We start from the raw sequence: 12,364 nt of genomic DNA, 5'->3' as shown, positions 1-12,364 counted from the left end.
TTACTCAAACATTTTGTTTGGATGGAGTTTAGGATTGAAAAAGAACTGTTTGTGTTGCAAACATCTTTGTGGATAATGGGCTAATAAAGAATTGCAATTTGCCAAATAGACATCAAAAACGTAAGATATAAAACGTTAAAGCCAGGAAATCAGATCTCTTGTTCAGAACGTAAGTGAAAGTAGAATGAGTAACAATCTTAGAATTGCAGTTGCAGTGGTAGCTATTATGTGCCAATTCCCACATGTATTAAGTCACTCACTCTCACAACAGCAGGTAAGTGGAGAGTGAGGGAACTGAGAGCAGAGCACCGTCACACAGCCAGTAAGGGCCAGGGCCAGGATTCAAACGGAGCCAGGGAGTCTGTGCTCTGAAGGACTAGTTTGATTGACCTTCTGGTTGGAAACAAGACTCCAGGTCCTGCTGGGTCTCCGTCTACCAGGAACGGCTTCCTTGTCATGTGAGAAGCAGGTTCCCCAAGGCCTCACCTACCAAATGCTGAGGGAGAAAGCAGGCTTCGCAGAGTCAGGACTGGAAAGGAGAGGGTCCCGCATGGGTCCCTGCAGAAGAGATCAAACAGCCTCTTTGGAGCTGTTAGCGCCCCTCTGCTGCTGACATGAGCAACATGCAGCCCTCGACCAGGACCCTTAGTGGCCCTGACCTTAGAAGGTCTCCAGGGTATCATTCAACCCAAGGAAATAAAGTGGAGTCTTTGCCTTGTTGACCTTACACTAGCAATTCCCCAAATTAAGACTGTATAAAAATATTTTCAGTAGTTTATGGCAAATGGGAAGATTGGGACAATATTTTATGAAGTTTTATATTAAGATGAATACATTCAATTTAAAAGATCATCCTTTACTTCTTACACTGTTAGGGCAGGGACCCTGGAGCCTGCTGGCCTGAATTCATATCCCAGGGCAGCCACCTGCTGGGGTATGACCTTGCTCAAGTCACTTCAGCGTCCTTCCCTGTCAGGGTGACAATACTCACAGCTTGGGCTAGTTTTGAGAATTAAATGGGTCACTGTGTGAGGTACTTAAAACAGTACACACTAAAAAAGTGTTTATTATGCCTACTTTTTAAATATTAAAATATCCTATCTTTGAGAAAATAATAGTAAAAATAGATGAGAGGTTTAGTTATGGTTTTGGTTGGTTAATTGGGGTTTTTTTTAATGTGTTTCCTTGACCATGAAAAAAAAGCTGGCAACCCTATGTTTGCCATTTATTTTTTTGTACTCACCTTTGATATCCAAAAGTCTGAGAACTACTAATGTATAATCAACTGACAGACCCCAGATGGTAGAAAGTTTCTCTGTAACTTAATTCATTCTCTTCCTGAAATTCCTTTGAAGGGCTTAGACGAGTACCTGGTATAAAATAAAGGCTACATAGACTTAGCCACTTTATCATCATCTATAATTTTTTTCACATTTTTCCTGGTTATCTTATTAGGATGAATCTAGAAATGGAATCACTAGATCAAAGGATATAGATGTTAACACGATGACACCTATTTCTTGCCCGTCCTCCTGGAAGCCTGCCCCTGAGATGCCCACTTCCTCACAGGCCCCTACCCCCACCCCCACCCCATTTTATTTCACATCTAGGCAGTTAAACCGGATCAATTCGGGGATGAGGAGGGACACGGCTCCTGCCTCCCTCAGGGGGTCTGAGCTCCGAACAGCTTGGGTCTGAAGGCTACTGCTCACAGTAGGGTGGCAGAGACAGGAGTTGAGGTGAGATGGCTCAGCCGCCACCCCGCCAGGCACTCCAGAGATCTCGCTCCAGTTAGGAGATGTCATGACCAATAGCCACATCTCACCTCCCTACAGCAGCCAGGTTCTGCTTGGAAGACAGTCTCCACTTAGTTTGAATGCAAACTCAGGGTTCGCTCTGGGCTTGGACTAAGTCTAGATCTCTGCATATTTTGTGGCCACAAAGTAAAAAGTGTAAAACACACCTGTAGAAACTACTCCTCCTTTACACTTAAAGGGTAAGAGTCCAGCAAAGGCAAAGGATGTTTTGGGTAGTCTTGTCATGTTCCTAATCAAAGGAACTGCACAGCGTAGGCCCTTAGCAGTAGTGATGCGTCATTGCCGCATAGCCTGCTGTACTTACCTCCTCAATCCCTTCCCTCCAGCTCTCCATACACAGGACGGATGACCCCAGTGACAAGCGCTTCCTCCTGGTGATGAAAGGGGCCCCGGAAAGGGTCTTAGAGAAGTGCAGCACCATCATGGTCAGCGGCCGGGAGCAGCCTCTGGACAGGAGCACGGCCGAGGCCTTCCACATGGCCTACATGGAGCTGGGGGGCCTGGGCGAGCGCGTGCTGGGTGAGCGCTCAGTGGCAGAGCCATCCTCCATCACCTGTGAGGTGGGAGGCTCCAGGCCAGGCCAGGGCACAAGATGAGACAGCTTATATCTAGCAAGTAGCTGTGGCATCCACAGGACTCATGGGAAGAAGAATACGGGGTGCATATAAGAGAATCTGTGTGATAGCCCTGAGCATGGGGTCTCTCCCCGCGGAGGAGACTCTGGGGAGAGTTTATAGAAGGAGTTACATTTTAACCTGGGCCTTGAATGACAGCCTTTGAAGGGAAGCAGGGGGAAGCATTCACAGGTGAGGGAGCAGGCCAGAGCACACAGGCAGGAATGGATGGGTATGCACACATGGCCAGCAGGCCTGTCTGTGTTGCGCTTGGCAGGTAGATGAGATGACATAGTCATGGGAAATAGGCCTGGAAAGAGCAATGAGTCATGATGCCACATGCCTAACGGGGCAGGGAGAGGGTTTCATTCTGCAGTCAGTGCGCAGCCGCCGAAGGCCATGCGGCAGAGGACAGATCAGGCACAGCGACAGCAAGAGGAGAGGCGTGAGGCTCAGTGGAGGTGGCTGCCTCCACTCAGCTGAAAGAGCCATGGGAACAGGAGAGGGGTCAGATACACGAGCCTTCATGGAGGCAGACCTGGTTAAGCTTAGCAGCTGATTAGAGGAGAAAAGTGTTTTTAAAAAAATGTTGAAGTTTCCCTCTTAGTAATGAGGGAACAAATACTGCCAGTCACAGAAATGGAACATTAGAGGTGGAATGAACTACAGAAATACAAGCACTGTGACAGGAGCCTAGCTGGGTAACGTAAGCGATAACGTGGCGCATGTTCTTTGTGGGAGTGGTGGGTTCACAGAACACCACCTCTGAACTACAGAGTGATGGATTCAAGGTGACAGAAGTTCATGGCTGATGATATGGCTCATTAAACATCATGAAAATTCTTGCCAATAGAGATGGAATCTGTGGAATGTGTATTTTTAAAGGATATTTGAGTCTGTAAAGCAAATGAAGTATGTAAATGAGACCATAATGCTCTGAGCATGCCTTGAATAACCCATGGCACCCGGCAGTCTTTGCAGTGCAGGACTGATGCGCATCTGACTAGAGCCGCTCCAGGAGCCTCGTGTCTGACCTCTCAAAGTCTGGCTTCACTGAGATGTGTAAAGCAGTGGGCCATGCTGAGAATACATTTGATGTAAAGCTTATGAGACAGTCATGGGGTCACAGAACCTTCTGCTCAACCTGTAGAGGCAGATGCCTTCCAAGTAACGAAATGTTCTCTGCTAACTGCCTTGCTCCCACCATCCTCTTGATAAAAGGCTGAGCTTCACACCATTGCCCAGATGCCCCCAGAGGCTTCCCCAGTCTGTGCAGTAGCTCATTTGTTTTGTCTGCCAAATTGGCATTCCCACCAGTAGGCCTCCCTTCCTTCCCTGGTAATGTCTGTCCCCTCTTAAGAGACAGCTCCCGGTGACGCCTCGGTGAAGGAGGCCCTCCCGATTCCCCAGCGGCAGCAGAACTCCACTCCATAGTGCTCACCGTGGTTCATTATGCTTTATCTCGTTAAAGCACACAAAACTAGAGCATCTTCAGAAGGAAAGGCTGGGCACTTGGTCTTTATGTCCCTAGAACATGACAGAGAACCTCATGCCCACACAGTAAATTATTTTTGGGTGAAATACATCTTTCCTAAAAACAACATACATTAGGGAATTGAAAGAACTAAACCAGCCTAGTGTACTTAATCTAAAGCATTAGTAAAATAGTGAAGAACTGAGAATGTGTGAAAGTGTTCCTCCTTGGCTGTTGTCATTCTTACCCTGGTTCATTGACTCCCGAATTCATGCCCCTTCCAGGTTTCTGTCATTTCTACCTGCCAGCAGATGAGTTTCCAGAAACCTACTCATTTGATATAGATGCCATGAACTTTCCTACATCCAACCTCTGTTTTGTGGGGCTCTTGTCAATGATTGACCCCCCTCGGTCCACTGTTCCTGACGCAGTCACCAAATGCCGGAGTGCAGGAATCAAGGTGAGACTTATTTTCCTGACTTAAGATTCTCCATTTCAATTATATCCCTGAGAATATTTGTCATACAAAATAGTGTTTAGGTCTCTTCAAGTAAATATCATAATTCCCCCTTTTTTTATCCCTACCTTCACTATAATAGATTTTGGTAACTTCCCAATAAAAGCAAAATGACTGTGTCATGTGGAGTAAACCACAATAGTAGCTGCAGTGAGAACTGCCACAAGGTGACCGTATCTTACCCTAGACTATGACAGACAATAAAAGGTTTTATGACTCAGCCTTGAGGTCCAGATTCCATAAGCCATTACTTTCATGATACTGAAGCCAAAATATTAATCCCTTACCAGGTGGTAACGTGGTAAGCAGCATGAGGCTGTCCCAAGTAGATGGTTACCAGCCCTTTCACAAAAAATGTGATGCCCTCTAATGTCAGGGGAGGAAATGTAAGATGCTTACAGCAGAACAATAGGATCAGTGTGTCCTTTGAAGACAGTTGTGTCTTTGATCTAGAGATCCAAGAACTGCCTGAAAGGGCAGACCACAATAATCACTAACCTTCTTCTACCAGATCATGGTCAAGTAGGCAATACTGAATTGTCCCTACACTGGCCAGCTGGGTTCTCATTGTGTAAATGCCTCTCCCATTGTGTTCCAGGTTATTATGGTTACAGGCGATCATCCAATCACAGCCAAAGCTATTGCCAAGAGCGTAGGTATCATTTCAGCTAACAGTGAGACGGTGGAAGACATTGCAAAACGTCTCAACATTGCTGTGGAACAAGTCAACAAACGGTGAGCACAGAACCAACATGGCAGAAACTCAACTTCTCACCTGTGGGGCTTTGTTGGCTCTAAAGAGCTGTTCTATTTGGAGCAAATCCCCTTTGTGCCAAAAGCTCTCTCAAGGTAGTGCTAGGCTGGCTTCCTTTATAATTCATATATTCACTCATTGACTCAAAATTTAATGAACACCTAATGTGTGCCTCTGTGTTGATTGCTATAAAAATTACCCTTTATATATTCCTTGTATGAAATTTCAAACCCAATGAAGTGGATCTGAAAACTTAAGTGCCCAATTTAGAGTGAGAAAAACCGAAACAGACAGTTTATATGAAATTACTTGCCATTGATCCAGTTGTGTGGTCAGGAATATTAAGAACCCCTGGGGTTTTGTGCCCCCACCTACTGTGCATTTTGAGCTTTCACCTGATCAGTGTTGCAGTGTAAACACATGCTTCTTTTCTATTTTATCTGGCAGTAAATAGAATGGAAGCTTCCTAAGGGAAGACTCAGGTTTTCCTTGTGTCTCCTAGTTCCTTTAATCACGTCTGTCCTCTCAGCCATTCATTCATGTACTAATTCTTTCAACAATTAATTGTTGAGTGCCAACTATATACCAAGCACCATGCTACACACTGGAACTACAATGCCAAACAAATCAGACACTATGTCCACCCTTGGGGAGATTCCCATCCGGCCAGAGGGACAGAAAAATAGAAAGTAATTGTGACATGATAAGTACAATGAAGAACACACATGGGGACACAAGGGCTGGCAGTGGGAGGAGAGTTACCTGGACTGTTGATAATTTAAATGATCAAAGACTCCGAAGTCTCAGTTTGAAAATAAATGTCATTGGCCTCATTATACTTTGATGCATGTGGAGAGAAAAGGAACACCAGTGAACTGCCTCTAGTTTACCCAGGCATTTATGCCTTTTAGGAACACTGAGCTGCCAGGTAATAACTTAGCAATTAGGACAAATTACCTAGTAGGGCAACCAAACAGAATGGCAGCCTCTGGGCACAACACTATCTTTATTCTAAAGTAGGCCTGTGTTCTTTTGTATAAATAATATTCATCTACAAAAACACAGGTTTGGGGCATTTCTTTATTTGTTTTGTTTGTAAAAAATAATAGGATTATGTATTTCATACAAGTCACCACACTGAACAGGGCAGTGGGGTAGACACTTCTGTGAATGTTTTCAGTTATCAACGTTACCAGCTCTGGCTTCATAATCATGGTATTTTTTGCAGCTATGGGCGAATGGGCAGAGAAACACCCTTCTTATCCCGTTACATTTTTTTTCCAGAACATAAGAAGACCTATAGTTTGAGTCAAGTACTGCAACTCTAATATTTAGCATCAGTAGGGAAAAACAGACCTAAAAAACTCAAAACTTAAAACATGTAACAAATCATGCAGTGTTCAGTACTCAGAGTATTTAAGCTGACCATTGAAGGCTGAAACGCAGAGTCAGCCATTCCCAGCGAAGGCAGCAGGCAGCACCCAGGCCCCAGGGCCGGGCCTGCCGAGCAGTGGGCCGGGCGCCCCGGGCCATGCTGAGCACAGCAGGAGGCCTCTGAAGGGTTTAGTCAGACGAACAGGACCAGCAGTTCCTAGAACCTTACTTTCATAGTCAGCAGAGTGTTCCCCAAAGAAGACCTCAGTACAGTCCTCTCCCTAACAGTTCTTTGCATAGTGGATGCTCCATAAATCTGAAATAAACAACAACAAAGAACTGTCACCCGTGTATTTTGGTATTAGCTGAATTTTAGAAGCCCAAACAGAGAAACAGGAATTTTTTTTTTGACCTCCTTTTACTTAAGTACCACCCTCACCCATTTCCATAAGGGAAAGCTACTGGCATGTTCCTATTGTTGTAGTGCCAGGCATGCACTTTCCTAGCCTCAGTTTACTATCCTGAAATGGAGACCAGAGTGTCCCCAGGGCTCACAGCTCTGTCATCCACTAGCGTGGTGGGTGTTAACGACACTGGGCTCCAGGTAAAGGAAAAGGGGCTACAGCCCGGAGCAGTGTTTCCACCTACGACCCGACCTGGAGCCTCATCTGGCTCCTACCTGCCCTTCTAGGGATGCTAAGGCCGTGGTGGTGACTGGCACAGAACTGAAGGACATGAGCCAGGAACAGCTGGACGAGCTTTTAACCAACTACTCGGAGATCGTGTTTGCCCGGACATCCCCCCAGCAGAAGCTGGTCATTGTGGAGGGCTGTCAGAGGCAGGTGGGTAGCAGCAGTGCCCAGAGAGCCTTCCGGGTCTGCTGCTGTCCTGGGGCCTGTGTGCAGGGCTGAGGCCTGGGTCCCTGAATGGGACTCTGGCACCTTTTAAAACCTCTCAATCAAAAGACCATTCTTCACCTGGTCCTGTCACCTCTTGGCACTAACCCTCTGCCCTCCTTTGAGGCCCTCCCACATGCAGGGCTTTCTGACTGAAGCATTTGGTGCGGTGGGGTAGGTGTGGGATAAGAAGATTTTAAAATGTAAGATACACGTTTTACTCAAGACACAGATGTAACAGACCCACTCTAGCCGGCCCTGCACTGGTCTTATTACTCAAACACGTGCTGCTCGTCACCCCTCGCTCCGGGATTCCCGTCTTTATCTTCCCCAGAATGGGCCCTCAGTTTCAGCCGCTCTTGTTCCCTCACCTTCTCGGAAGGGAGGCTGTTGTTCTGCCCAGCCTGTGGGCCCTCGGAACTGCCCTCTCCCACTTTCTCACCGCGTCCCCACAGGATGCAGTTGTCGCTGTGACGGGGGATGGAGTTAATGATTCTCCAGCTCTAAAGAAGGCAGACATTGGGATCGCCATGGGGATAGCAGGCTCCGATGCGGCCAAAAACGCAGCTGATATGGTCTTGCTGGACGACAATTTCGCATCCATAGTCACAGGGGTGGAGGAAGGTGAGTGCACTCTTGAGTGGTCTCACTGGGGGGTGGGGGCACCTGGGGACCAAAAGCAAGTCCTATGAAGGGCAACATCTTTGCCTAGGTCGCCTGATCTTTGACAACCTAAAGAAGACAATCGCATATACGCTGACCAAGAACATTGCCGAGCTGTGCCCCTTCCTGATCTACATCATCGTTGGGCTTCCCTTGCCCATTGGCAGCATTACTATCTTGTTCATCGACTTGGGCACAGACATAGTAAGTGGCACCAAAAGGAACATGGTCCAGTAACTGCTGCAGGGGGTGTGGACTTCAGAGTCATTACCTATGCTTCTCAAACTTCTCATGAGGGGGCCTGAAGTTCTGCATTTCTAACAAGCTCTTGTCATCTAGCAATGCTCTTGTCATTCTGCCATCAGGGCAGGGTTTCAGGGTCAGGCTTCACAGCTCTCTCCCCTCTAGATCCCCTCCATTGCCTTGGCTTATGAGAAAGCTGAAAGTGACATTATGAACAGAAAGCCTCGCCACAAGAAGAAGGACAGACTGGTGAATCAGGAACTTGCCATTTACTCTTACCTGCACATTGGTATGACCGCACATTTCTTGCCTGTCACACAATGGCCACCCAGAGAACTCATTCCAGTCAGAAACTTCTTCCTCGGGGGGCGGGGTTGGGATGGGAGGAGGGGCCAAGGGGAGGGCGGGGACAGGGCGGTTCAACGCCGCTCTGGAGCCTGCACGCCCTCCTCTCCTTTACGCTTCCAGGCCTCATGCAAGCTGTGGGGGCTTTTGTGGTGTATTTTGCTGTGTACGCACAGGAGGGCTTCCGCCCCACCGCACTCATCAGCCTCCGGGTAGAATGGGAAAAGGACTATGTGAACGACTTGGAGGACAGCTACGGACAGGAGTGGGTAAGGAGGTCCTCTGCCCCACCCTCCTGCCTTGCCCAACCTGGAGCAGAACTTTCATTTCCATGATGGCCTTTCTGGGGCAGGGAAGGTGAACGCTCTCACTTGGTAGGGCTGTGGGCCTCTGGGTTCCAGTGGCATGGCCTTTGTGGGGACTCAGCCTCCACTCTGGAATTAGATGCTTAGCATCAGCTTTGCAGCCAGTATGGAAGAGCAGCCCACCCAGCAATGCCCACAGCTGGACCAAATCAGTTAAGTTAGTGTCTTTCCCTTCTTACCTGGTTGAAGAAAAAAAACTGTTTCTTTCCAAACACAGGAAGGTGGTTCCCTCTCATTCTCGGTGAGGTCAGGAAAAAGGGTTGACCTTACACAACTGCACCGAGATCTCCCTGAGGGTTTCCCTCTGGCGCCTCATGGTCTCCTTTCTCTGTCCACTGGCAGACAAGGTCCCAGAGGATGTACCTGGAATGGTCAGGCTACACGGCTTTCTTTGTTGGCATCATGATCCAGCAAACAGCCGATCTCATCATCAGGAAGACTCGGAGGAATTCCATCTTCCAGCAGGGTCTCTTCAGGTGCCTGCCTGCCCATGCCCAACCTACGCCTGAGATGCAGTGAGGGGAGCCATGCCTGTAGCCCCAGGCTGGCCGGAGGCACTGTGCCATGGGTTCTGAATCTGTTTGTCTTTGTGTTTCTTGTAGAAATAAAGTCATCTGGGTGGGAATTGCCTCGCAGGTCATCATTGCATTGATCCTCTCCTATGGCCTTGGAAGTGTCATGGCCCTGAACTTCACCATGCTCCGGTGAGCTCCCCTCTGCAGAAGGGCCCTGTTCTGAGTGGTCTTAGTCTGAGTAATCTCTTAACCTCCCAGGGCTCCTTCCCCTCCAGTCTTTAAAAGAGATAAAGGAGCGTCAGTTCCATACTAGTCCAAGGCTTTGGCCACAAGAGGAAGCGGGTTTTGCAGACCTCACATCCCATTGCTACCTGCACCCAGCAGGTCACTTCAAAGGCAGGTGTTGCTTCTAGTGGGCGCAGTCCACGTTAAATGAGAGCTTTTCCAGGTCTGTGTTGTGTGACCCAGTGGACTTGTTCTTTCCTGTAAGGCAGGGAAAATGAACAAGGAGCCCTGTCTTGGGTGCCTTCACAGTCACAATATCCCTTCTGCTTCCAGGCCTCAGTACTGGTTCGTGGCTGTGCCTTATGCCATTCTGATTTGGGTATATGATGAGGCACGAAAATTTTTCATCAGACTCTACCCTGGAAGTAAGTAATAATATTATTTTTGAGACTGTCTACTTCATTAGTTTTGAGACTTCATACTCTATTCCTTCATTAACTTTTTTCTTCCTCGACAGGCTGGTGGGATAAGAACATGTATTATTAAGACCATTTTACTTCCAAGTCTCCCAGCCACACTTGTCATCTTCTGGCAGCTAGCTGGGAGATTGCTGCAACTGGGACATCATCAAAATGCAAGCAAGAGAGGGCAGAAACTATAGGAAGATTCCCACTGATGTTCTGTACTTCAAAGCAGAGATTCGACTATCTATATATGATTCTCATCTCTAGCTCCATCTCCTTATTTAAAAATATGTGAATTTCAAAGTAATGGTATAGGGAAGAATGATGTGTTTATGTATATAAAGCTCACTCCTGTTAAATAGTCTTCTCTATTCTAGATACTTGCTGGGGTCTCCCTGCTCCTTCAGCTCTAAATAGGACTGCTCAAACCTCCATTCCACACCCTGTTAAAAGTCCAGTGACCTCCCTAGATTTCTGTGAATTGCCAGAGAACTTGTTAAAAGAAAGGCTAATTCAGCTGAAGGTTTGCAATAGAACGTTTAGGTGTGATTGCAGGCTTCCTCACAGCAATGAGGGTAGCCTGCTTTGACTCTGAGACATCCTTCCTAAAGGTCCCCAGCCACCTGGCTGCGCCCCTCAGCCCCCTTCTCGCCACCCCAGCAGTCCCTTGGTACCTTTGTCTGCCCTTTCTGACTCCTCCCTCCCTCCCAAGGTGGAGGGCCCTCTACCCCTACCACCCATTCTTCCAAAACTGAGCGCCAAGTCCATTTGCATATCCTAGCTCCAAATGCTCTTGTGACCCAAAGAGGTTTTCCTTTATCAGGGTTCAACTTCAGTAGAGATCCACTGTGGTTTAAAGCAGTAATATTTATTTCCTGTAAAAAGTCACAAAGCACTCTCCAGCACTGATGTTATGTCAGTCATGTTTCACGCTTTAACTTAGCTTTATTCATGTTGACACATAAATCCATGTTGCCAACACCCACCCACTGAGAGGCCTCATTTTTAAATAAAAGATGTTTCATAAAACCATAATTGTGGTGTTCTATACTCAAGTTTTTCTAGATTGCAGAGCACAGGACACCAAAAAATGCAGAGTGATTTCAATTTTTTCACTCCCCCCTCCTCCTTGGCCCCCAACTCCCTGTCATTTTGTTTCTCTATGGCAGGTCTGAAAATGCAGGACTTGCCTGCTGGGCAGCCCCCTCACCCATGCCCCCACCCTACTCTGGGTCCAAGGAGCCCACGTTCCAGTAAGGCCTGTGTGGGAGAGTGGCCGTGCTCCCGGCTTTCCCTGCGCTGCACCCCAGCGCAAGTCCTTGACACACCTGAAACGACACTTCCCTTCAGTGCCTGCCCCTCTGCTCTCCTCCGTTATCCGGAGCCTGCCCTCCCCTCTCCTCCGTTATCCGGAACCTGCCCTCCCCTCTCCTCCATTTATCTGGAGCCTGCCCTCCCCTCTCCATTATCAGGCACCTGCCCTCCCCTCTCCTCCGTTTATCTGGAGCCTGCCCTCCCCTCTCCTCCGTTATCCACTCAGAGTAGGACGGCGGGCTGTTGATGCCTTCAGATGGGCATCTCTGGAGCAAGAACAGGGAGACCTGGAGCCACGCTCCCCTCCGTGTTCTTGGGAGTCTCACCGAGGAGCCTGAAGGGTGTCAGTGGCCATCACCCCCACTTTTGTAGAGATTATAACGTACAATGTGTGTAAATTAGTGTTGCTGTCTTCAAGTTTTTTAACCTCTCTTCCAGCTGCAACTATCACACAGCTAGGCCTGGATTAATCCCACACGGGCATTTCCAGTGAGCTGGAGCCCAGCCTCATTCCAGTCCTGCAAGGCAGCCAGTGTTTTCTAACTGCAACTAAGGATAACTTGGCCTCACTTTTTCCTGCCAGGCTGCTGCTGGCTGTGCCATTTGGCAGCTCTTTGTCCTGCCATAGCCAGCAGGAGAAGGCTGTAAATGCAGCACAAAGCCTGAGGGGCTTAACTTGGGGCTGGATTAAATTTGAAAGTTAAATTTGAAATAAATGTCTCTTCACATCAGGAGCTCTGTATGGAATGACTTTCATTTTGCACATACCTACTCTTGCAAAAAG

General features: G+C 47.8%; 1 protein-coding gene across 1 annotated transcript in view; it reads left to right on the top strand.

The window, feature by feature from the left end:
• ATP12A (ATPase H+/K+ transporting non-gastric alpha2 subunit) overlaps positions 1–11,301 on the top strand; it is a 31,148-nt gene extending 19,847 nt beyond the window's left edge. The window contains exons 12-23 of the mRNA XM_036910188.2: positions 2,144–2,336; positions 4,190–4,365; positions 5,021–5,157; positions 7,242–7,392; positions 7,902–8,070; positions 8,159–8,313; positions 8,518–8,641; positions 8,821–8,966; positions 9,405–9,538; positions 9,665–9,766; positions 10,136–10,227; positions 10,320–11,301. Of these exons, the coding sequence (XP_036766083.1) occupies positions 2,144–2,336; positions 4,190–4,365; positions 5,021–5,157; positions 7,242–7,392; positions 7,902–8,070; positions 8,159–8,313; positions 8,518–8,641; positions 8,821–8,966; positions 9,405–9,538; positions 9,665–9,766; positions 10,136–10,227; positions 10,320–10,348 (1,608 nt within the window). The 3' untranslated portion in view covers positions 10,349–11,301. The remainder of the gene's footprint in view (positions 1–2,143; positions 2,337–4,189; positions 4,366–5,020; positions 5,158–7,241; positions 7,393–7,901; positions 8,071–8,158; positions 8,314–8,517; positions 8,642–8,820; positions 8,967–9,404; positions 9,539–9,664; positions 9,767–10,135; positions 10,228–10,319) is intronic.
• Positions 11,302–12,364: the final 1,063 nt, after the last annotated feature.

Source organism: Manis pentadactyla, chromosome 2 (genome assembly GCF_030020395.1).
Source record: "Manis pentadactyla isolate mManPen7 chromosome 2, mManPen7.hap1, whole genome shotgun sequence".
Lineage (NCBI taxonomy): Eukaryota > Metazoa > Chordata > Mammalia > Pholidota > Manidae > Manis > Manis pentadactyla.
This window is presented reverse-complemented; position numbering and strand designations above follow the sequence as displayed.